Source organism: Maylandia zebra, linkage group LG13 (assembly GCF_041146795.1).
Source record: "Maylandia zebra isolate NMK-2024a linkage group LG13, Mzebra_GT3a, whole genome shotgun sequence".
In the NCBI taxonomy this organism is placed as follows: Eukaryota; Metazoa; Chordata; class Actinopteri; order Cichliformes; family Cichlidae; genus Maylandia; species Maylandia zebra.
This window is the reverse complement of record NC_135179.1, coordinates 31,548,382-31,574,178: the sequence shown is the minus strand read 5'-3', so window position 1 is coordinate 31,574,178 and position 25,797 is coordinate 31,548,382. Positions and strand designations below refer to the sequence as shown.

At 40.6% G+C, this 25,797-nt stretch overlaps 1 protein-coding gene across 1 annotated transcript in view; it reads right to left on the bottom strand.

The window, feature by feature from the left end:
• Positions 1 to 319: 319 nt before the first annotated feature.
• The window catches only part of LOC101464797 (B-cadherin-like), a 28,263-nt gene continuing 2,785 nt past the window's right edge, over positions 320 to 25,797 (bottom strand). Inside the window, exons 3-18 of the mRNA XM_012920019.3 lie at positions 24,210 to 24,298; positions 23,841 to 24,062; positions 22,461 to 22,601; positions 21,273 to 21,428; positions 20,401 to 20,542; positions 19,920 to 20,092; positions 19,236 to 19,364; positions 11,717 to 11,902; positions 11,312 to 11,562; positions 6,333 to 6,475; positions 4,655 to 4,746; positions 4,378 to 4,510; positions 3,762 to 3,983; positions 3,527 to 3,657; positions 3,008 to 3,151; positions 320 to 1,935 (exon numbers count right to left, since the gene is read on the bottom strand). Of these exons, the coding sequence (XP_012775473.3) occupies positions 1,720 to 1,935; positions 3,008 to 3,151; positions 3,527 to 3,657; positions 3,762 to 3,983; positions 4,378 to 4,510; positions 4,655 to 4,746; positions 6,333 to 6,475; positions 11,312 to 11,562; positions 11,717 to 11,902; positions 19,236 to 19,364; positions 19,920 to 20,092; positions 20,401 to 20,542; positions 21,273 to 21,428; positions 22,461 to 22,601; positions 23,841 to 24,062; positions 24,210 to 24,298 (2,570 nt within the window). The 3' untranslated portion in view covers positions 320 to 1,719. The remainder of the gene's footprint in view (positions 1,936 to 3,007; positions 3,152 to 3,526; positions 3,658 to 3,761; positions 3,984 to 4,377; positions 4,511 to 4,654; positions 4,747 to 6,332; positions 6,476 to 11,311; positions 11,563 to 11,716; positions 11,903 to 19,235; positions 19,365 to 19,919; positions 20,093 to 20,400; positions 20,543 to 21,272; positions 21,429 to 22,460; positions 22,602 to 23,840; positions 24,063 to 24,209; positions 24,299 to 25,797) is intronic.

Sequence of the window (25,797 nt, the reverse complement as noted above, 5' to 3'; positions counted from 1 at the left end):
ATCTCCATGCTGGGGAAATCGGTTTTGCAGCTGTTTGAGCTAAGATTTTCGAGTTATTCACAAAATGAAAACCTGTACTTTGTGTCAGCGAGACCTCCATTCAAATTCAATTCAATTCAATTTTATTTATATAGCGCCAAAACACAACAAAAGTCGCCTCAAGGCGCTTCATGATACAGAGAAAAACCCAACAATCATATGACCCCCTATGAGCAAGCACTTTGGCGACAGTGGGAAGGAAAAACTCCCTTTTAACAGGAAGAAACCTCCGGCAGAACCAGGCTCACATGAAATTAGAGACCACACAAATCCAGTCGTATTAAAGTTAAAGTCAAATTTATTTGTATAGCACATTTAAAACAACTGTTGAACAACATTTAAGATAATCAAAAAAGATTTTTATCTCTATAAATACACGACAAAAAAATAAGAAAAAGAAGCATGAAATGAGAAGATTTGAGTAAGAAACAAGACAAAAGTAGTACAAAATCATTCTGATTTAAAAACCAAGGAATAAAAGTGGGTTTTCAGATGCGTTTTGAAAGTGTCTAATGTTGAGGAGGCCCTGACATGAAGGGGCACTTTGTTACACAATTTAGGAGCAGTCACAGCAAAGGCCCGGTCACCTCTGTGCTTTAATCTGGACCTCAGGACAGCCAGGAGCATTTGAACTGCAGGGCTCAGTGATCTTGCAGGAGTGTACCAATTTAAAAGATCATAAAGTTATGAGGGTGCTAACACGTGCAACGCCTTAAAAACGAATAATAAAATCTTAAAATCAATTCAAAAACTAACTGGCAGCCAGTGTAAGGATGCTAGTATGTGAGATATGTCGTGCCAGTTAGTAACCATGCTGCAGCTTTTTGGACCAGCTGCAGGCAGCTAACTGATGACAGACTGACACCTGAGTAAAGACTATTACAAAAGTTGAGGTGAGATGAAATGAAAGCATGGATAGCTCTCTCAGAGTCTCTAAAACAGAGGAATTGCTTCACTTTTGCAAGTAGCCAGAGGTGAAGGAAACAGGTCTTGATTACAGCATTAATCTGTTTATCAAAGGTTAGATTACTGTCTGTGATGGACGAGAGGAGTCACAGGAATTATCAGAAAAATAGGGTTTCCATTTATTTAACCAAAAAATTATATTTACAAAAGTAATAAATGTTGAGCTCATAAAAGAGGTCAAAGAAACAAAACTAAACTCAGGCAAAGAACTGCAAACTTACCAAATGACTGCCCAAACAAACATAACTGACCTAAACAGGAAATGACACACACGGATATATATAATGGCTGATCAGGAACTAGAGTGTGTTATTGTGTTCAAATGAAAAAATGAAAATACACAAGAGTACTTATTAAACAGATAGAGACCAGAAACACAAACCCTATGAAAAAGGCAACACATGGCTCCAGCACTCATTCAACAGAAAACTACCAAAGTATTTATGTGTTCAGCCTGCAGGTCAAACAGGGATGTAAAAAAGGCATACAGAGCCTAATGCAATCAAAACAGGAAATTCAAAAACAACAAAACAAAAGCGCTCATCCTTTGGCTTCTCAGCAGTGGCCGATAACTGATAATGGCATTTCAGTGAGAAGGCAAACCACAATGCATATATATATATCTATGAAAAACAAGACAAAACACTAATGTGTAGTTGAAAGTCCCTTCTGGCTTGCTTTGAATGAAACATGAGGCCATGCCATGTGGTACGATTACAGCATATCATCATCTTCTCCTCCTCCGTACATGTTGGCCAGTTTCTTGAAGCGAGGGCCCCACTCACTGAGGCAGTCATAGTTCTGGTCTCCACTACTTGAAGAGTTCAAAGAGGAGAGACTTCCTGCATCAGAACCACCTCCCTCATGGTCAAATACCATCTGGGAGTCATAAGGGGGTGCTGTTGGGTCGTTGTCTGCAGCCTTCAGGTTCTGAGGGAGGAGCAAAGATAACTTTTCTAGAAATTTTACACAACTTGTTTTGGTTACCTTACATAGCCTGGATAAAGATAACAGAATAATGAATGTGGAAGTTATTAAAGCCCAGACATGACGTACAATTGACGTACACATCTATCCACATCCATGCCTCTATCGTCTGCTAGCAGAGAAGTCCAGACTTCCCTCATCAGCCACCATCTCCAGCTCATGCCCAGGGCGTCCTCCTGGTAGGAGATGCCTTAAACACCTCGCCAGGGGGAAACCTAGTTTTATTCACCCAATAACAAAAACATTCATACAAACCTTATCTGTACTAAAGTGCCTTGTCTAGCATTCACACACTCACAGTGGATACATCAGGGTCCAGTGTCTTTCACAAGGATCCTTTGAAAATGAGGACTGGAGCCAGGAAGCCAGCCATGATTATGACTTTTAGACAACCCCTTCTACCTCCTGAGCCACAGTTCCCCTAAGAAAACCTTCATTTGAAAAGAACTGCCCACAAGGCACAAAATGCTTTCTCCAAGTGTGACAAAGCACATGTAAGCTGTTTAGGCATTCTGGAATACTCTAGAGCATAAAGAGCTGGTACAGCATTTCATGATCAGAACAAAAACAGTAGTACTCAAGAAACTTGGAATTATCAAGTTAATCCTACAATATTAGAAAGAAACCCCAATAATCAGATGACCTGTGAACAAGCCTCTGGTGACAGTGGGAAGGTGAAACAGGACCCGTCCCTGCTTGCCATGTTGCCAACGGAAATTCCAGACTAGAGTAGAGTCTAGCTGTTTTCCAGGACACTGGTTCCAAGTTGTGAACCAGATTAAACTTTTAAATTCATGCACTTGCTCCTTTCTTACCACGCAACCAACTCCATCATGTCCTCAGAGCCAGTCTTAACAGCCAGGGATCAGACTGCCAGGGCCTGCACACATAACAGCCATCCAACACACAATGCACCTTAACCCCTATGGTACCTCCCGTGGGTGGTGAGCCCACTTAAGTGAAATCTTGTAACCATGCTTGAGTAAGTTTCAAGGTACTTTAGAATCTCACTCACATCTTCAATGAAGTTGTTCATGTCTTCTGGGTTGGTGGGCCGAGGTCGGTACTGAGGAGCAGGCATGAAGTTTGGCACCACGTTACTTCTTAACACCTCAGGCCGGTTGTCCAGACCACGGTGGAGAACACTCAAGTCATAGTCCTGATAGAAAGTGATTTAATGATGCATTATTATATGGAATATTTTATGCTGTACTTCTGCAATCCACACTCTTCATCCACTCACTGCTTTAGGCCTGTTGTGTACTCATACTTTTCTATCACTAAAAGGCCTGGGTCAAATCACTGAAATAATACAGCAAATTTAATCAGCCTTTTAAAACTCTCCGTTTTTCTTTTTGGCATTTCACCCAACTCCCCTCCTTTTTCATCCAGGCTTGGGAACGGCAATGGCAGAATTCTCCAGTACTCCAATAAACACAGTGACATATTTTCCAAGGTTTTCTGCTCCTGCGTGTGCAGCTTTGATTACTTTGTACTTGTGTAAATGTGTAATCGCGTAAATGTGTCCATTTACCTGATCATCCTCTCCACCTCCTTCTTCATCATAGTAATAGATGTTGTCCCTGACACTATCATCTAGCAGCAGTGGCTTCTTTTTGTCCTTTTTCCTCTGTTTTGCAAACAGCAGCATTAGCAGCACCAGTGCTGAACACAGAGTGTAAAGTTTAGCACACAGTAACCAACCAAAACCTACTTAGCTGGGAAAGGAAAGAAATGCTCTGACCTGAGACTACAGATGTGTGACTCACCGAGCAGCAGGATGGCTCCAAGTATTCCGAGGATAAGGGGCAGGTTGCTGCCACCTATAGCACGGTCTGTGCATGTCGCCTCTGCTCCCTTGCCCTTGCAGTGGCAAACTTCAGCTTTGATGATGCTGTCCTGCTCCAGGCCATGCTTGTCTGCCACTCTTAGTATAACACTGTAATCTCCACTGGGCAGCTCAGTGCCTAAATTTAAGATGACCCCTGTTCCTGAAATAAACAAGACAGCAGAAATGTAGCTTTATAGTTCTGTGTTGATGGATTTGTTTTGTTACATATTTTTGAAAATGAGACATCTGAATAAAGCCAATCATCCTTCGTTTAAGTATGTTGTGTTAGGGTTTCTTTTCTGGCAGTACTCACTCTCCTCACACAAGCACCAATCACTCTAATCTCAGTGATGAAAACTGAATCATGTATGAGCTAAACTTTAGCCTTTGGAAGGAAGCAGCCCTGATGTTCACAACAGGAAATATTTTTGTTATCGCAAAAGAACACAGCTGATAAAATATCAGTGAAATTTATGTACCAAAATATTTCAAATTCTGGCCATCTTATTGGACAGCATAAGTTTGTACTTGTCACATGTTAGCAGTGTACATACTGGTGTCGTTCATCCTAGCGGTCCAGTTGGTCTTTGACATGCCCTGTAAAGACACCGAGTAGGGAGGTCCAAATTCTGGTCCGTCTTTATCTGTTACTGACAGCAGCTGAGGAGCTGGATCCTTGTTGCACACCTGAGGAAACAAAGTCACAGTGAAGCTTTTCTTCATGCTGATGACCATCCTGTAGTTGGAAATCTTACAAACACACCCATCCTGCACCACAATTAGACAAGTTCAACACAAAACGATTCTTGAGCTATTGGAAATAAGACACACCTTGATTTCACGCTCTTCAATAAACGGAGCATTGTCATTGACATCTTCCAGCTGAATGATCAGGGTACCAGTTCCTGTAGCCGGGACAGCATCTGGTCACAGAACAAACACATCAGGAGACCAAAATGTATTTAAATAAAATCTGTATTATTGCTCAAAAACTTTGCTCTGGACTGATTCTTATAACTAACATTTGGCTGTTAAACAAATAAAGGCAGAGCAATTAAGGGCTACAGTGTTATTAGCTATGAGCATCCAAGGGACATCAGTTTGTACTGGAATTTTGTTTAAGGAGAATGTCAGGGGTAGACATTTGTTCAAACACAAGTAAGAGAAATGAGACAACTGCAGACCGACTCAGAGTGTAATTAGAAAACGTGCGCACGGGTGAATGTCTCTGAGAAGACAAAACACCGAGCACAGGCTCGCTTGCTTTATTTATAAGGCAAAAATGGGTTACATAGTACTTCCTCTTTTAACTGTCAGGGAAGAGGTTAAACATTAAATCAGCTTATCTGATCTTTCACACACTGGGATAAGAATACAGAAGTATATCATGCTTTATCTGACATCACAGACACTAAAGGAAAAGAATGCATCAGTTTTCCTTTAACAATAGACTTGGTTAGGTGATTCTTCAACAATAGGCTTGTTTATGTGAAAATATATGAACACACAAAATATAAGGCATACTTGGTTAAAATATAAGGTTTACTTGGTTAGAATATAAGGCTTACTTGATTATATTGTTTTATAGAGATTTGGTTATAATGTATAATGTAGAAAATCTCTAACAGAGAAGAAAAAAACTTCAGGGCAATAACACACTTTCATATCACTATTATTTTGCTACTGGGAACTTCAGACCAGCTATTGCAGCTTTTACACTGATTTCAGATGTGATATCCAATTTAAGCTTGAGCCTCTGTTTTTTTTAAGATACACATCGTTTTAATACTTGTGAAGATCAAAATAGTATAATCAACAGAAAGTATTGATTTCTAATAATTTCTCATGAAAACTGTTTTAATGTCTTTATTATGAAAGCGAATTAGATGACAATACCGCAGATGTGTTAAAATATATTTCTTTCAATTCAGCTCAAAATAAAATGAGGTCAGTCAGCTGAAACCTGTCTGAGGCACCTTTTTTGTGCTTGTACTGCACATCTCTCTTTTTGTGAGAACCAACAGTATTCACCCATCATACTCAATTTTCCCTGATATTGGTTGCATGAATGCTTCACAAACTGATCGTTTAGTTGGCCTCAGTTTCCTTTTGAGCTCAATGTCAAGTATGAGTTCACAGATTTCAGGACAAACCTAATTTTAGCTTCACTTTCTTTTCACTTTATTTCTAAAGACAGAACATATTTCTTGAAACAAAACGTATTTCCTAAATGCTGAAACGCGCTGCTGTTTCTGTCCAGTCATCTTCGTTGTTCAGTACTTGGAACATCATACTGTAAACCAGGATGTGTTAGACAAAAACAGTTTTCAGATTCTTATTCAGCAAGTGAAAGTTCCTGAAGTAAAGGTGAAGGAATCCCAGAAGCAAAACTCTTGTTGACCAGTGTAATTATTCAGACACTTGTAATTTAATAAAATCATATCAGTGGTCATTGTGTATGGGAGTCAAATGATGATAATAGTGTGCAGCAGTCTTAACTCCCACCTACCATCATCACATGCACCAATGTTTGCGATGTATCTGCTGTTTGTGACAAAAGGAGCTTCTCTGTCCATGAATCTTCTCACTTTAATAAGGCCTGTGTCCTTGTCCACATTCAGCCAGCCTGCAGGGTCATTAATCATTTTGTACCTGCACAAGACAGTCACAGAAAAGATGGCAATACTGTGCAGGCGGGGTGATTGCAATTAGCATGTTTCACAATGTGGCGCAATGTGTTATTTGATTTTTGACATAGACTTACTTTTTCCTTAGGCTAAATACACAGTGACAGGTTAGGCGCAGAATGCCATTTATTCAGTATTCAGTATTATTTATATTGTGATAAATCACAACAACAGTCAATTCAATTTGCAAATCTCATGAAACACATTAACTGTCACAGGGTTCCTGTATCCTACCAGTGCTACCCCTGAGCTCATTAGTAGACACACCTATTAATCAGGATTTTACGGCTGAAGGGTAAAAAAAATGCTTTTCTTCAGAAAAAGAAATAAAAAACAGAGAAAAAAATAGAAATAATAATAATATTAATAATGGCTTTTAAGACCTTACTGATAACGATAATCCAAAGTAGTATTAGGAGTCATTAAAAGTCATGAGGGAGGTGTGGTCTGTGGCTCTGCTGCAGAGGGGGTTTGGTTCAGCAGGCCCAAGGGATAGTACAAGAGAGGCTGGCAGGGCAGCTGAAAGCAATTCAGTTATTTCAGGGGCATCAGGACCAGAAGGAAGATAAACGTCACGGGGCCTCAGCAGCAGACCTTGAGCTTATTTAAGATGCTGAAGGCAGGAATCTGATTTACCAAAAAAATTTTTGGAGGCCGGAAAAAACAAAGGCAAAAGCGCACTGAGATAAACTAACTAAAAATCTAAACTGGGAATAAACTATGATTAACTGTGACTTTAGAGCATAAACATGAATCTGAAACGGTACATGTGGAAACGAAAAACATGAACATGCACCTGAGCAGAAAGCATGGAAACAACCATCCAGTCACTTGGATGAGTGACCAAACATTTCTCCCACAAAACGCTACGTCCAGATGAACAGAATCAACTTTTTGGAGATTTACTTTCCTGGATGATTGCGAGTGCATCAAGACGTTTTCACTAGCAGCAATGCAAATGTTGTTCATGTGACCTAATTATCTCACATTAGGCCTGAGAAAATGAACTCTGGCTTTAAAGATTCTAAGACTGTTTACTCAGACTCTGAGAACTCAAAGACTCCTTGCTCAGGATCTGTGATCATTAAGACTGTTCACTTTATTGGCACTTGCTTAAAAGCTGTGGGCACTAAGGACTGTTTTTCACCTGCCCTCTCGGAGTGTGGAGTTATGTCCCAACAGACTGTTTCCCCTCAGGCTTCAGCTCGGCTACCAGCTCAGCCTCCTGTTCAGCTCTCTGATTTGCCAGGGGTCTCCATACCGGTCCTGCATCAACTTCTGCTGGACGTACAGGTCAAGCCCAGCAACCAGTGGCCCCAGTACCACTGTCTGCCTCAGCTGGAGGTTCAGGAGACAAGCAGCCAGCATGTCTCGTCGGCTTGGTGACCATGGACTCTTGTGCTGTTGTTCAGGTCACCCACTGACCTGGTGGCTTTTGGTTTTTGGCCATGACACCCTGGGTTGATGAGCTCTTGGACCAGTTTGGTACTGCTCGTATTTTGACGACACTGGATTCAACTAAAGGCTACTGGAAGATTCCCTTGTCTAGTGAGTCTAAGAGAAAAAGCGCCTACCCCACAAAGGCCTTCTCCAGGTGCAGCTTCCTGCACCATCTTTTCAAAATCGTCATATTTACCATCACAAAGTGTTTTTATGTGCTAAAAGGAAGGAATCATTTCCTTCCATGTTAGTAAAACCAGTTCTGAAGTATGGTTTCACTCTGAGGGTATAGCAACCGTGGCACCCAGTTTCTTGAAAAAACTTAACTTTGAGCTGTAATTTTAAACTATTTAGGGGTTTCTGCTACTATGGCAGTTTGTGGGAGGTGGTATGGTGGTTAGCACTGTTGCCTCGCAGCAAGAAGGTCTCGAGTCCTGGGTCTGTGTGGACATTGCATGTTCTCTCCGGCTATTGCAGCTTTCTCCCACTGTCCAAAGACCTGCGTGCCCATAGTGTGGGGGAGAGTGAATAATTGTTTGTGTTGGCTCTGCGAGACACGGTGTACGCTGCCTCTACCACAGCTGACATAGGTTCCAAATTCTACTTTTTAGGTAAAATGCTTTTCATCATTAGAGATCATTTTATGATTCTACTGTGTGTTGTCATAATTCAGTTTTCCTTATATTGTCATTAATGAGAACTTAATTGCAGCGACAGTGCAAAATCTGGTAGATGGATTGATTCTTACACAGCACTTTTCTGCTCCACCTTAGCACATAACATGCCACATTTACCCATTCAAACATTTTTTTGTATAACAAGTGTGTTCTATCTAACATTCATATTCACTTGGGGTTAGTAGAGATTTCAGTACATCTATGTGGTAGCCAGAGAATGTTCTTTTTCAGAAATATTTGGGCACCAAATTTATTTTGCATCACAGAAAAATATATAAACCAAATGCTATTTCCATCCATCTTCATCCGCTTTATCTGGGGCCGGGTCGCAGGGGGCAGCAGCCTAAGCAGAGAAGCCCAGACCTCCCACTCCCCAGCTACCTCCTCCAGCTTATCCGGGGGAACACCAAGGCGTTCCCAGGCCAGCCGAGAGATATAATCTCTCCAGCGTGTCCTGTGTCTGCCCCGGGGCCTCCTCCCGGTGGGACATGCCCGGAACACCTCACCCAGGAGGCGCTCAGGAGGCATCCTTGTCATATACTCGAACCACCTCAGCTGGCTCCTTTCGATGTGGAGGAGCAGCGGCTCTACTCTGAGCCCCTTCCGCAAATGTTATTTAAAATCTATAATTAGTCTGTGTGACGATTATGAAGTACCAATCAGCTATCAACAACACTCTGTACTGTTAAGATTGTACACTTATTGTTATCATCAAGTGTTTTCATAAATGAGAGAACCAATTTATTCTGTTTATCTCTCTCTGGTGCACAATGCAAGTTTTGGGCTCGACCCCGTTGTGCTTGAAAACATTCTTCAAAGTTTTTGGTCTACGTTGACATGACATCATCATGCAGATTTGTCAGCTCTGGAGCCATCATGCAAATCTCCCATTCCATCCCAACAGCGTGCCATTGGATTGAATCTCGTGACTGTGGAAGCAACTTGAGTACAGTGAACTCACTGCCTTGTTCAAGAAACCAGTTTGAGATTATCTAAGCTTTGAGATATGGTCTGTGGTCCTGCTGGAAGCATCAATAAGAAGGGCAGATACACTGAAGGGAGGGACATGTAGCAGGCTGTGTAATTTATGTTACTGACAAATTCTGTTCCTTTCAACAGAAACAAAACTCTTCGGACCAGAAAATATTCTTCCAATCTTTGTTTGTCCAGGTGTGGTGTAAACTGTAGCCTCAGTTATCTATTCTTAGCTAACAAATCACCCAGTCACCTGGTTTGATCTTTAACTGCTGTAACCCATCTGCTTTAAGGTTGAATGTGCTGTGCATTTAGAGATGCTGCTCTGCATATGATGGTTATCCAAATCTACAAGGGGTGCAACAATACATGTATCAATATTCAACCGTTTGATACAGTGCTTTCGGTTCGGTACGCACATGTATTGAACAATACAACATTTTTTATTTATTTTATCAGCTTTTCTTCTGATGATGCTGTCTGTGTTGAGCGCTCAGTGGATCTGCGTTCGACTACTCTGCCTAGGCTGCACTGTCGAGTGCATATACACTGAGCGCAGCGCAAGCTAGCAAGACAGAAGCTAAGCTCGTTGAAACATGGCAACTGCCTCAACGCTACCCGAAATTGAACCTCCCCCACCCTCATTCAGATCTGGCCTTTAGACCTATTTTGGTTTTCATGTGAAGTATGACCCTGATGGTAAGCGAGTCATGGACAAAAGTAAAACAGTATGTCGGATGTGCTACGCAATGCTCAATTGGTGGGAACTAGTGCGTTAGCGCAGTTAGGTTGTTAACGTGTCGACGCCGTCCACGGCGATCCGCGGTAACTTGTTAACGGAGATTTGCTGCGTTATGGCGTTAATGTCATTTTAACGAGATTAACGCTGACAGCACTAGTGGGAACACAACGAATATGACTGCGTATTTACGCTGACATCATCCTGGTGCAAAGACAAGTGGAAGCAGACAAAACAACAAGCACGCATGCTACAAACTTTACCCGAGTCATTTAGACAGCCGTTAGCACATGATTCTCCTTATGGGGACCTGATATGTTTAATATGCTGCTGAGAATATAGCCCAGAAGAAGCGTGTAGTATAGCTTTTATTTTGGAAAGAGACATTTCTCTGTAATAAAGAGAAATGGCCAAAGATGAGTGTTTTCTCGATCAGATCGATTTATTTTTTTTATTATTTTGTTGTTTCAGCAACATTAAACTTAAAAACTGTACCTTTGAGTTAAAATATATATTTATAATTTTAATAAATGACAAATTAAAAAGGCATGAATATTTTTTTGTATTGAAAACATATCGAACCGTGACACCAAAGTATCGAACCGAACCGAACCGTGAATTTTGTGTATCGTTGCACCCCTAATATCTACATATGAATCTCTAGTGGTAGTTTGAGTCAAGGCTAGCTTCCTATGAGCTCAAAGCAGTCTGGCCGTTCTCCTCTGATATCAAGAAAACATTAAGAAAACAATTAAACTTTTCAAGCCCGTCTGTCAGCTTGTTGGGTGTTAAAAAGCAAATTCTGACTAATACTAGGGGTGTTTTATAGTGTGGTTTTTTTTTCAATATTTCAAAAGTAATGTAATGTTTGCTTATGAGGTTGGTGACACATTTTTTGTTTACCTTTTTACTTCAAATGTTGTTTGAAGTAAAAAGATGTTTGGGGGGGGTTAGTTCCTAGTTGACTTACGTGACTTTCTGCTTGCGTGCAGTGTCTGGGTCTGAAGCAGTGTACTGCACCACAACTTCATCCACAGGAAGGTCCTCTGGTTTTACCACAAGAAGCTCCTTTGGATCAAAGACTGGAGCTTCATTCACATCTCTCACATTCACCACCACTGTGGTGGTAGAAGTGACCACAGAAACACCAGGAGCAAAAGGAATCTCATTCTCCACTGAAACCAACAGAGTGTGCTTGCTGGCCCTCTCGAAGTCCAGCTCCTGGTTGGAAGGAAGGGAGAAAAAAACACATTATAAGGGTGTTGGCACAGATTTTTATTAAGTCCCAACAAATCACAGAAAATGCTTCCATCAACTAATCACTGATGATAAATATCTCCCAATATTATGAATGAATTCCTGATTTTCTTCCTACCTTTGCAGTAGAAAGGATTCCTTCGTGTTTGTTAGTTCCTGTTTTTACTGTGAAAAGTCCATCAGGATCACCACTGACGATCTTGAAGATGGCGTTCCAGGCTGGAGTTTGTGGTTCATCCTCATCTGTTACTATCATCTTAACCACCACAACATCCTTTTTGTTTTCATCAACTGTCGCACTATACTGTGAGAAAATTAAGGATGGGTCAGAATCATGGGAGTCAAAACAGATCTTGGTGTTCTGTTCTGTTTTTGCTGTGATGGGTCATCGGAGTCTAATAATAATGGATTTATATAGCACTTTTCAAGGCACCCAAAGCACTTTACAATTCCATTATTCATTCACTCTCACATTCACACACTGGTGGAAGCAAGTTACAGTTGCAGCCACAGCTGCCCTGGGACAGACTGACAGAAGCGAGGCTGCTATATATCGCGCCATCGGCCCCTCTGGCCAACACCAGTAGGCGGTAGGGTAAATGTCTTGCCCACGGACACAACGACCAGGACAGAGAGCCTGGGGATCGAACAGGCGACCTTCCGGTTACAGATGCGCTTCCCAACCTCCAGCACCACGGTCGCCTAACCGCCAAATAACTTAAATTGTACATCAATAATTCATGTTCAATTCCGTCTAATCTTATTGCAGACATATACTTCTTGCAAGAAACTGACTTGCTCACTATGAAATCCGAAATCTTAAAGTACAAAGTTTGACAAGATATAATATCAAACATATAATAGTAAAGGAGGTGAAAAAAACATTAATTTGTAATACATCTCTCAGTGATCCAATAAGATTATCAGTTTATCCCTAAGTAATAAAATATTCATGCTAGTCAACATTTGTGGCCCCAGCAATGACAATCCATCTTTCTTCCACAACCTCTTTTCATTATTAACCAAATCAACAAACATAATTATCAACTAAAACTTCAGCACAGTCATCAAACTCACCCACCTGGCCCAAAAATGTGAATTTTTAATATTTAAATACCAACTTACTTAAACTAGACATACAATTCAACTCCAGCAACTGAATATAGACCTTCTACTTACAAAAATAAATGGGTAAATAAATGTCAAATGGATTACAACACAAAAAGGAAAGTAGCCAGCAATAGTCTTCTGACCAAAACTCAACACAACAAATCACAATCTAAAGATAAAGCAGACATGTTAGATGAACCCATTAACTTCATAAAGCACTCAGCAAAATATCAAAGAACTAATTACTTAAGAGTGATGACAAATTCTCTATTTGTTAACAAGACTGATGTGTTTACTGTAAGAGTAACACAAGTTTTTAGCAATTTCTGGGCTCAGTCTGCTTCGTCTTTTGTTGTAGACTTTCTGGAATGTCATGTCATCAGGTTTATTCTAAACATTGTCAAGCAAAGCTAGAAGCTTGCATAGTACTAGATGCAGCATTTAATTTATTTTAAATAAGATAAAGATTTCTGTTGAAATTATTAAAAAAAGAGAATAGCTTAGAGCTGAAAAATCATGCTTGTTTTATTTTTCTCCTTGAAAGCAGCGGCTATTTTTGACAGATGTTAATGAATTCACAGCACAGTCTTCTCTTTCTCTCTTCTAATATGAACGAATGGAGCTAAATATTCGGTCTGTGGTTTTCTCTCTCCTGTATTAGAGTAATCATTCTAATAAGACAATATTTATTATTTATACTGTAGATTCCATTGTTTACGTGAATGGATGGTCTATACTGCCTTTCAGGATCCTCAAAACAATTATGGGAGATGGGGTGTTGTTTTCTTCTGTACATGTCTGGCACCCTGAGTATTTTAAGTATCAAAAACAAGTCTAAGAATTGTTGTTGAAGTTCTTTTAATGTTGCCATCACCTTTTTTGCTTTTGTTGTGACAATAGTTTACTTCATAGCCTAGAGTGAAAAGCTCATTTGCTCCCACCTGATGTGGTGTTAAGGCGATATTTAATTTCACCAGTACGTGGCAATGGCCACCTACTGCCACCTACTGGCTCAGACAAATTAGTAACTGGCAAAGTAATCCCTTACAAAAGTGTCACGTTCTGAGTTTTAGTTTATTTTGATGTTTATGGTATGTTTAAGTTCTTTAGGTTATCTAAGTTCATTTGTTATTAGTTTCCCCTTGTGTTTTCAACCCTTGTTAAGTCCCCCTTGCCCTTCATGTGTTTCATGTCTCTTCTTATGCTGTCAAGTTCATGTAGTCATGTCTGCGTTTCATTATGTTTCCTATTTTATTTTGTAAGAGGTCCTGTGTTCTGTGTTTTGTCTTACTCTTTCCCTGTGGCGTTGTTATGTCCACGTTGTGTCTACTGTGCCTTTCTGTCCCATGTTTCAGGTCCCTATGTTCTTTCTCCTCAGTTGCTGTTAAGTTCACATGTCTAGGGTTCAGTCAGTGTGTTTCCTGTTTTACTTTGAAGGTCCGTGTCTTATGTCAGTGTTTCTAGTTTTGCTTCCCTTGTCTGGTCCAGCCTGATTACTCCCAGCTGTGCTCTCCTTCTGTGTCTCATTCCCTCGTTATCCCTCAGTGTATTTAAGCCCTGTGTTTCTCTTTGTCAGTGTTGTAGTCTCCCTCATGGCTGTGGTTCCCTGTGTGTCAGTTTATCCATGTCCCAGTTTAGTTTAGTTTTTCCATGCTATTCTACAATAAAGCAGCTTTTTGAGTTTAATTTTGTTGTTGTGAGTTTTCCGTTTGGGTCCTTTTTCTGCCTGCACACAGCTGAAACATGACAAAAAGTAACACAGGCCGGTTATTATATGGAAGCCATCAGTAACACAGAACTGCTGTTTTGCTGTGTTTCAGGTGAGAGCAGCATACGAGCACTATACACGTTTATGTAAAGTTGATACTTATTTAAAGTAACATATTTGGGATGTAAACAGGGATTGAAGATAAGATAACTCTTTATTGTCACTGCACAGTCATACCCGCGTCAGCACTGCGCATAACACAACACAACACAGTAACTTATCTTAATAAATAAAAAGAAAGAACGTATGTTTATTGTACATTGTTTTTATTATTGTTATTGTTATTGCCCCCCAAAAAGTCTAGGGAGGTAGTCACTCAGGTCAGCTGTTAGAATTGGTTAGGTCTATTGCCCTGTTGCAAAAGCTGTCCCTGAGTCTGTTTGTCGGGGACCTCAGCAGCCTGAATCTCTAGCCAGACGGCAGCAGCTTAAACATTCTGGGTGTGTACAGTCCCGTAGGATGCTGCGTGCCCTCTTGAGATAGCGAGTGCTCTACAGGTCCTTTAGGGAAGGAAGAGGATGGACAATGATTTTTTTGGGCCATAATAATGACGCTCTGAAGTGCTTTACCATTACTTGCTATCACTACAGCCTTCTTCCTCTCCTTATCAAAAACTATTATGTCCAGTTAGTTAGCCATCACCAGTTGTAGCTGTCTGTAGCTGGGAGTCACACAGGATCATAGCTTGGTCATTCTCAATCATCTTGGAGTGGGTGTATCCCAAATTGACCTTGTATACTATACCAGTCTGCTAGCATCTTTTATCCTGCTGCTATGTGTTGGATTCTCTCAAGGGGGTTCTTTGCACAGCCTGCACCAGGGATCTTGAGTGGTGTGGTAGCCCCCCACTCTCTATCAATCTTCTGCTTAGGACTCGTTCATGTCTTGCTATGATGATGAAGCGTTTCTGTGCTATCTTTCAGTCCCACTACTTAAACAATCCAGGTGGTTCACAAGTTCGTCAGTCTGGTCTTACAGTGTTGAGCAACTGCTCGAGCTAGTGTCTTGCCCCTCTGACATCCGACAGGCCTTTCCATGTTGTGCTAAGATAAGTTATTGGCTGGTACTTGAATGGGAATAGTCCCATCTGGGGATCCTTGGGAGATCAGGCTTTCTGGCATCTCATTCATCCACAGATGGTTCATTTGTACTAGAGATGCAGTAGAGATTGTCCATAATTTCAAAGTTGTTCTTTGGACATTGACTGCTTTAATGCTTCAATGCCTTTGCATGAAGGGGAATCTTTTTTCAAACTGTGTTCTAACTTTGCAGTCATTCAAATTATAATGTATTAGACCAGGGTTAACTGGTGGATGTGTGGGTGTGAAACTCATATCAGCTGTCTGGATTAAGTTTTGTGGGGACTTGGCTGATGTCTTAAATTGGGAAGTGGGGCACTCACAAAACAGGACATTAGAAAACAACCAGTAAAATGACGTCTCAAAAACTATGTGAATTACATAAATATTTGCTACTTGATTTTCAGGGGGTTTTTTTAATCAGAGTTTTTTATGGAATGATGATTTTATGGAATGATTCAGCCACTAATTACATTCACAGTAGTCACTCAGTGTGTCTTTAGGGATTTGCTAGCTTAGCTTAGCTCATAGCCAACCCGCTAGCAGCATGGCCTCTTTACCTGTGCCTCGTGCACTTTCCTGCTCAGATGTTTAGTTAGTCATCGGCCTGCTTTAGCAATAACAACACTTGTAATAGGCTGCAAAAGGCTTCTACTTGTGCAGACTCCTGCTCGCACTGGAGCGGTTCACATCCATGTGAAGCGGCAGGAATGACAATCAGCATCTCCAAGTCTGAGACCATGGTCCTCAGCCGGAAAAGAATGGAGTGCCCACTCTGTGTCAGGGACAATTTACTGTCCCAAGTGGAAGAGTTTAAGTTTTAATTTAAATTCTTGTTCACAAGTAAGAGGAGCAGGAGATCAACAAAGATTGGTGCTGCGGCTGCAGTGACACTGTACCAGTCCATCGTGATGAAAAGAGAGCTGAGTATAAAAGCAAAGCTCTCAATTTAATGGTCAATCTACATCCACACCCTCACCTATGGTTATGAGCTTTGGGTAGGCCCGAAAGAAGGAAATCGAGGAAATGATCTTTCTCCGAAGGATGGCTCGACTCTGCCTCTTAGATATAGGGTGAGGAGTTCAGCTATCTGGAACGGGCTCAGAGTACAGCCACTACTGCCCCACATCGAAAGGAGTCAGTTGAGTCAGTTCAGGCATCTGTCAATGATGGTTCCTAGGTGCCTCCTGGGTGAGGTGTCCCAAGCATGTTGCAGCGCAGACCAATGACACGCTGGAGAAATTATATCTCTCAGCTGGTGTGGGAATGCCTTGGTGTTACCCCGGATAAGCTGGAGGAGGTGGCCGGAAAGAGGGTGGTCAGGACTTTTCTTCTTAGGCTGCTGCCTCCCCCCCCAACCCGGCCTTGGAAAAGTGGAGATGGATGTTCTGGGACATGTGAAGCTAGAGACACCAGCAATCATAGTCAAGTGCCTTCCAGGGACTAGAAAAGGCGACACTGAGGGACATTTAAAACTGCTGGCTAAGGGTAAATGTAAATTCTGTAAAATTATAATTCACATCGACAGAAACCAGAGGACCTTGCTGTGGATGAAGTCATGGTAAAAAAAAATCAGGTAGTTCATCAGGTCCCAACCAGCCCAAATATCAAAGGGAAATTAAAATGCATGCCATGGAAGAGTTCGGGTCTTAGGAGGTTAAAGAAAATAAGAACAATCCTAGGTTTCTCTTCAGCACCGCAGCCAGACTCACATGTATATGTCAAATGTCAGAGCTTTGTTAAGCCAACCATTCTGTTGATGGTATATAATAATGACATCATGAATTTCTTCACAAATAAAATTTTAGCCATTAAAGAAAAAAAAACACTCCAACAAATCACAAACATAAAATTATGTGCAGCTACTTTTAATACCACTGATATTTATTTAGACAATTTTTTCCAAGAGATCTTTCTGAGTTAACTTTGGTAATCACTTCTAGTAAAGGATGAACATTTCTTTCAGACCCAATTCCTACAAGACGGCTCAAGTCCTACCATTAATTAATACTAAAATCTTAAATATGATGAGATGAGAGATGAGATAGCCTTTATTTGTCAGTTGCAGGTCTTTTGCCCACAACCGAGATGAACCTATCGCTAATAACCGGCTATTCATACCAGACCAAAAGTCTTTTTCCATGGCCTCTCCAAACTTCTTCCACATCCGAGTTTTTGCTTCAGCCACTGCCCGAGCCGCATTCCGCTTGGCCTGTCGATACCTATCAGCTGCCTCCGGAGTCCCACAGGCTAACCAAGCCCAATAGGACTCCTTCTTTAGCCTGGTGCCTCCCTTCACCTCTGGTGTCCACCATTTGGTTCAGGGGTTACCATCACGACAGACTCCAACAACCTTGCGGTTTGCAGCTCAGTGTAGCAGCTTCGGCAATGGAGGTGCTGAACATGGTCCATTCGGACTCAGTGTCTGAATGGACAAGCTCTCTAAAAGATAAAGAGAGAGCTGAGCGTAAAAGCAAAGCTCTCAATTTACCGGTCGACCTACATCCCTACCCTCAACTATGGTCACGAGCTGTGGGTAGTGACCGAAAGAATGAGATTGCGGATACAAGGGGTGGAAATTAGCTTCCTCTGAAGGGTGGCTGGAATCTCCCTTAGAGATAGGGGGAGAAGTTCAGTCATCCGGGAGGGTCTCAGAGTAGAGCCGCTGCTCTTGCACATTGAAAGAAGCCAGATGAGGTGGTTCGTGCATCTGACAAGGATGCCTCCTGGGTGAGGTGTTCCGAGTGTGTCCCACTTGGAGGAGGGACAGGACACGCTTGAGAGATTATACCTCTCAGTTGGTCTGGGAACGCCTTGGTGTTCCCTGGACAAGCTGGAGGAGGTGGCCGGGGAGAGGGAGGTCTGGGCTTCTCTGCTTAGGCTGCGTCCCCTGCAACCCGGCCTCGGATAAGGAGAAGATGATGGATGGACAACAGACTTTCAAGCTGGCTCTAGTTAAACCATTGCTTAAAAGATGGCCATGACTGACCACGTGCTTAGAGAATAACTCAAGCAGCAGAAACCCAAGAAAGAGGAGCAAGAGTAGGAACCATTATGGAAGGACAGGCCCCTGCAGGGTGGATGCAGTAGTTACAATTGTTTCAAAGAAAGTAATAAGCAATGCACTCAACTGCCTGCCCACTCACCATGCCATCTACCAAGATGATGAAGATGAGGCAAGGATGGTCGCTTTCAGTAAGACAATGATTCCAAACACAAAGCCAAGGAAAGACTCAGTTGGTAACAGAGAAAGATAATAAAGCTGCTAGAATGGCCCAGCCCTGAGACCAGAATCCACCTGAGCTTCGGCTCTGTCTATACATTTTCAGAATTCATAGAAGTGCCCCACAGAAGCTTCAGGATTTGAAAACTGCTTGTGTGCATGCATGCGACTAGTTTCTCCATAAAGGAGGCATCTTGAATCCAAAATACTTTTGGATGGAGTATTAAACATCAGTAAGCATGTTCAATACTTTTTCCTTGTGTCATTTCTTATTTCACATGCATCACTGCACATGCTGTGGACTTATTTTGTTAAATGGTGTGCATTAGCTGTGGCAGTATGTGTGAGTGCAACATTAGTAAGGCAGCTAGATACAGACTGAATGTGTTCTGCTTTAACAGAGTGAAAAAGCAGCAGTTAAACAGGAAGTTTCCAGTTACCAGTACTTTGTACTTACAGATTTCTGAGTGAAGACTGGAATGTTGTCATTGCTGTCCGTCACCGTGAGGATGACTTTTGTTTGTCCGGATAACCCTTCTCCTGCCATATCTGCTGCTTGTACTGTCAGAGTGTACTGTGGATATTTCTGTTAAGAGACGAGGACTGTTAAGGTAGATCAGCTCATCAACAGGAAGGAGGAAACACTGACATCAGTTTACAGACCTCTGTAACACACGGCTTTCAAACTGACTAAAACCCTTCACCTATGAAGGCCTGGCATTCTGCTGAAAAGCTGAAGATAAACTCATAGAATATTTTGCTTATGACAAATACATGCAAACCTGATGCCATTATCTGATATTAGCCTTAGTCAAACTTTTTAAATATAGTGTATTATTCACCAAGCAGTGGTGAAACTGACAAGCATGACACAAACTAGAAATGGAGACCATTAGACTCTAAAGTAAAAGTTAAGCTTCAAGAACAGTGTTTGTTTTCAGCAGTAAATTCAGGTTTTACTTCAAAGGTAAATATTATCATTATCCAAGAAATCACCAGCAGTGTTTTTGGTGCAGTGCCCTCTTTGTGATTGATTTCTAGCAGTGACAGGCAGACTACTGATCCTGATTCATAAAAATGCTTTTTCAGTACTTAGGCGTAAAAGGACACTTGTGTTTTAAATGTGTTTAACAGGTCTTACCTCTCTATCCAGTCCTCTACCAGTGATTCTGATGCTTCCAGTAATTGGGTTGATTTCAAACATGTTGTCAGTGGGCAGCGGTGGGTCCTGGTTCAGAATACGATAGCGGAGCTCTGAGTTGTCAGTACTTGGCTCATCGTCATCTTTGGCCTCAACCCTAACCACCTCAGTCCCTGGAGTGGAGGAATTCAGAAAAAGGAAATAAAGAGCAGAAGTTTTAGAAGGTCTTCACATTGCTTCATTTAAGTATTTATTAAATCAAAATAGAGTTAGCGTAAAAAGTCTAATTTCATTCCAACCCACATTGTAATTTTCTGAAGGTTCTGAAGGTTTCTGAATGTCTTAAAATTCATTGCATTTAAACCTCTGCACTACATTGATTTCTATTGATGAGAATTGTAGATAGTAGCAAAAATAAAGAAAACTGCAAATAAGTGCCAACAAGAAAACAAAATAATGTCAAAAATATGTTTAAACATACCAATGGTCGTGGCCTCAGCAACATTTGCTTTGTAGTCTGTCGTAAAATAAGGTTTGTTGTCGTTCTGGTCGATCACACGTACTATAATCTCCATAGGAGCCTCAGCTTGTCCTGCTCCATCAGCCACAGCATGTGCTTCAAACTACACAGGCAAAAGATTTCAACATGTTTGATTCAGAAAGTTTCAGATTCACCTTTAAATTAATTCATTTATCTCTACACCTTTAATCTACACACAATACAAACAAAGCAAAGATTTTAGTGTCTTGATGTGACTTTTGTTGTGATTCTTTTCTTTTGTGTGCCACCTGCTGCTACTGGTTTCATGTCAGCGTGTCTTTTGTTTTGTCTCCCTTCTCTCACCCCGAGAGAAGGGAGACAAAACAAAAGACACGCTGACATGAAAGCTAGAGATTGATAATAACTAATAATTGAATGCAGAGCAGTGTATAAACACAATGAGTGAAAAAAGTTCTAAGTTCTCAGCCTAATCTTAAAAGTAGAGAGGGTGTCTATCTCTCAAATCCAAACTGGAAGCTGGTTCCACAGAAGAGTACTTTAAATATTCTAAGAACCACAAGTAAGCCTGCAGTCTGAGAGCACTTAATTGGGGTGATACGGTACTTTAACGTCATTAAGATAAGATGGGGGCTGATTCTTTTATGTGATGTACAAAGAACATCAAAAACAAACAATTTTAACAGAACTTATAACATAAAATGTTTATAAAAAAGTTTTCCAAAGTCACTCCACATGAAAGGATAATCAGAATAAAAGCCTTCATCATCAAGTGTGATGAAAGTGTGTATCTTTTGATGATCATCAAAAGATACACACTTTGGAAAACATTTGGACAAAGTGGGGATGCTTACTAGATATTCGGCTGTTTCCTCTCTGTCAAGTGGCTGTGTTACATACAGATTTCCAGTCTCTCTGTCCATTCTGAAACGACCAACAGGAGGCAGATCAGCTCCTGGACCAGTGATGCTGTAAAAGACCTTCCTTGTTTTATCTTCATTGGAGCGGATCTGGAAAAAACACACAGGACTGAGTTAGATCACTCTCACTGTCTATGGTAAAGGTTATGCAACAATAAAGAAGCTGTGCAAGTTCATCTTCAAAAATATCAAGAGATTCTTGGTTATCCTGATACACAGATCAGAATGATTCAGTCATCTTGTGATCTCAAATCAATAAGATTGCTAGATTCTCTAAGCGGATCTGGAAAAAACCACATTGACTTAAATCACTCTCAGTGATGAGGATAACAGTTCTGGGATAGCTGTTGCTCAGGATGTCAAGCAGGTAATTTACTGATCATAAGGTTGGTGGTTCAATCCCTATCTACTTCACTCTGCTTTTCAAATATCCTTGAGTAAGATACTAACCATGATTTGCTTTATAATGTTTGTGAATGTTAGAAAGCACTTTCACAAAAAAAGCATGGGAAAAAGTCCTCGTATGAATAGGACAAGTTGTATAAAGCACTCTGAGTGCTCAGAAAGAGAATGAAGAAGTAAAAAAATTTCTGTTCATGAACCAGTTCATTTAACGTTTATACAACAGCAAAGAGGCTATGCACATTAATATTCAACAGAATCCTGGTTATCCTGATATCAAACATAAGAGAGCAGAGAAAGACAGCACAGTAGTGGATGTCGTAAGATAAATTAACCAATATACAGTATATAGCGTGAAACACAACTCTGTAGTTTTCTTAGAATAATTATGTTATTCCAACAATTTCCAACACACAGTATGGAAAAGACAGTAATAAAACAAGTGTCAATGTACTAACTGCCAACATCTTGCTCTCATTACTGCACATAAACTTTAGATCTTTCCCTAAAGCAATAACTTTTCATTCTCTTTCATAGATATTTTATTTATCTAGAATTAACAAAGTTAGCTCATAACTAAGAGGCATCTAAAAAAACTGGAAATTCTGGAGATTCAATAGTGACAACTAAAAATGGGAAAAACACGTGCTGACTGCAGAGGAACAACAGAGAAATCCTGTCCACAAATAATGTCAACAAAAGTCATTCAGTTCCCCTTACCTGAGCTACTTTTAGGGGATAGGTTCCTCTCTGATTCTCAGAAACTTTGAGAGGAGGAATAACCCAGTCTCTCTTCCTCCTCCTCAGTCCTCCAAGAGACTTGGGGAATTGAAGAACATGCGCTTGTGGATCAGTGGCATTCTGGGAAAACATGCAGACATATTGTTGGCAAAAGCATGAACAGAAGAAGACTCAGAAATTGTAATGAGGACCACAGATCTTATAATATATCTCAGAATCTGTGACTGTGTATCGTCTACACCATTTTTAACCTAAGACAGCTGATTCATAGATTAAAAATCGAACAAAATATTAGAAAAATTGGAAGCTGTTCCTCAAAAGAGGGACTTGAAAGCTGAAGGCTCTGCCTCTCTATTATACTTTTAACACTCTAGGAACCACAAGTAAGCCCAGAGTCTGAGAGCGAAATGCTCTAATGGGGTGATACGGTACTTTAAGGTCATTAAGATAAAATGGGATTGATTACTCAAGTATTGTATTTGAGGAGCAGAATTTTAAATTTGAGGTTTTCCATGAGGTGTTAGTGTGTTCAGTCCTGTCACACATTTACAAAGACATCATCCCAGCCCCACAAAACTCAGTAGAAACAGCTGATAAGAGTTTTACGCCCATGTACATCCATCAAGTCAACACTTGCAGCTTAAGGTTAAGCTGCAAGGTTAAAATTAAGCTTGAAAAAACATTCCCTTCTCGGGTACCAAGGACCAGTTTGGCTACTTTTTAAATAATTTTCAATGTCCGAAAAATCAGTTTGAAAGACTTTCATGAAGCTGGGAGAACACTTCAAAAAAAATTGCATTAGGTAAAAGTCTGGCCTCTCATGCAAAATAAAGAGATGATTTCCAGAAACAACCTTCACATCTGAATGGAATGGATTGCGACAAAAAAATTGGCCCTAGCATTAAAAGTTACACTTTAGCTGTTAGCAGTGGCTCATGGATAAAGTAGCCATTCATTTCACTTTTCTTACCACATTAATCTAATCTTCCATCACTTCTTCCTCACTCCTCCACAGCTGGTGCTAGCAGCATCATCCTGTGACTGTGAGGCCCAGTTACTAGTTGCTGGTACCACTTATATTCTTTTTATTGTTTTCTTTCAGCTTTTCAGCTCCACCTGTTTGCCAATTCTTCCACACTAAACTTGCACAGCGAAGGCTGTGTAAGGTGGAATGATTGAATGGGATGCTGTCAGTGTGCAGTGGACCAGAAAAATGTCCAATATGCCAGATTATCAGTCCTGCCCTGTCTGTAAATGTGTAGTTTTGGAAAAAATATAAATAGATTTGAACTTTTCCTTCATGCCCCATTAAACAGTGTCTATAAAACATTAAACAGTCCCGTATGAAACAGTGTCTACCTCTGTGTGGTCAGCAGACTTCACTTCAGTACTGTGATGCTGATGACTGTATTCTATGTGGTCTCCATTGTGGTGCTTTCCACATTGATGACCATGATGGTGTCCACGGTGATGCTCATAATGAACTACCCTGACTGGAACTGTTATTTTCTGACCTTGAGAGTCCCATGAGTGGATGAAGAAATTCTGGTGTCCATTATAAAGAACAACTTCTCTGTTTACCTGGAAAGTAAAAAAACAAAAGTTTTATTAGTGCATCCACTACACTTCAATTCATTAGAAATGAGTTTCTACATTTCATTAGAACAATTATACAAACTTTCCTGTGATTTTTACAGTAATTCCAACTTTGCCGTCAAGTTAACTCACCATTAATACACCATCTGCCTTTACACCAAAGCGATTGTCATCAGTGCCGAAAAGAAATATTGTGCGGTTTGTGCAGTCAGTGAAGCCCACTGAGAAAGGATAGAAAAAAGTGAATCATTATAAATGTGGAACATGTAATGAAATAACTGGCAAGTCTACACCACCTTGCTGCATATGTCCTGCTGGTAGTGTTGCTGTATTTTTTAGTGTTTTCCAACAGAATACTCACTGGGGCTGGGCCATATCATACCGTTCACGGTAATACCGATATAATGTTGGGCAATGACAAGAAAATGAAGTATCGCAATAGAATTTGGGTAAAACGCGCATGCGCTGTGCCTTTGTTTTCATACGCACATGGCGAAAAAGGCACGGCGGCGACAGAGAATGAGAAGGGCGAAAGCGGATCGTTGAATGAAACAGATGAACCAGAATTGGTTTGTAAAAATGTGAAAACTTCAGTGTGGAACTGGTTTAGCCGTCAGATACACAACAAAGCACTATTTTTGGTAGCGCATGCTAGCGGGCCGTCGTTATTACCGTGTTTTTTGGAAAATACGGCACACTTAAAATCAATCCTTTGATTTTTCTGAAAATCGACAGTGCCCCATATAATCCCGTGTGCCTTATGTATGAATTCTGGTTGTGTTTACTGACTGATGCTTTAGTACGACTTTGCTAAGCTTCAAACCCGCAACACTTGATGGATTGTCGGAGCATTACGTTTATCGTAGGGAGGAGCCTCGCGGAGTGATACGTACTGTGCTTAACATTACCGTATATTGTGTGTATAAGCTCTTTTTAAGTTTTGTGGATATTATACATGGTTATGCTGAGGATATGTCAGCCAGTTTCCACTGGAAATGCCTTTTGGTTAAACTGTCAGCAAGGATTTTGCATTTGCACTGTTAAATTTTTATATAGCTTTAATGCAAAAAACAGCTGCTTGTTTAAGTGAAAATACATTGATGTTTTTTTTTTGCACTAAGAAAGTTGTGGAGTTGTAAAGTATTTTGTCTAGTGTCAATTATATCGTCAGTTATATCGTTATCGCAAATTTTCAAATGTATATCGTGATAAATATTTTTGTGGTTTCCACCTGAGGCAGGAAATTTCTTTTTTATTTTGCTAAGTACTGAATTTTGCTGGAGGCTGCTCTTTGTTTCTTAACCAGTTTTACCCATGATTCCACTGGATAATGGGTAGAACTGGATTAGAAATACTTCTTATTAATGAGCAACAGTACATTTTCAAGAGACAAGGGAAAAAAGAGAAAAATGTTTGTTGTTCGTGTGCATGTGTTCTTGTGTGTGTGTCTACATGCACTAGTAAATGAGTGCATACGTTGCACATGTGGCGGCTAAAATGAAGCAAAGTGAGCATAAACATTCTCAGAACTGAGTCTTGTCCTGCACATTGAAGTTTCCTGGAGCTGGAAATAGATGCTCTGATAATGTAGATTAATTAATGTTAAAAACTAATCTTAATAATTCAGTGTCCAGTTTAACGGCCTCAGGTCAGTAGCACAGAGTTTACACTGGCCCCTGTACATTTTTTGCAGGCAAAAAAGCTTTTATTTCTATGATTT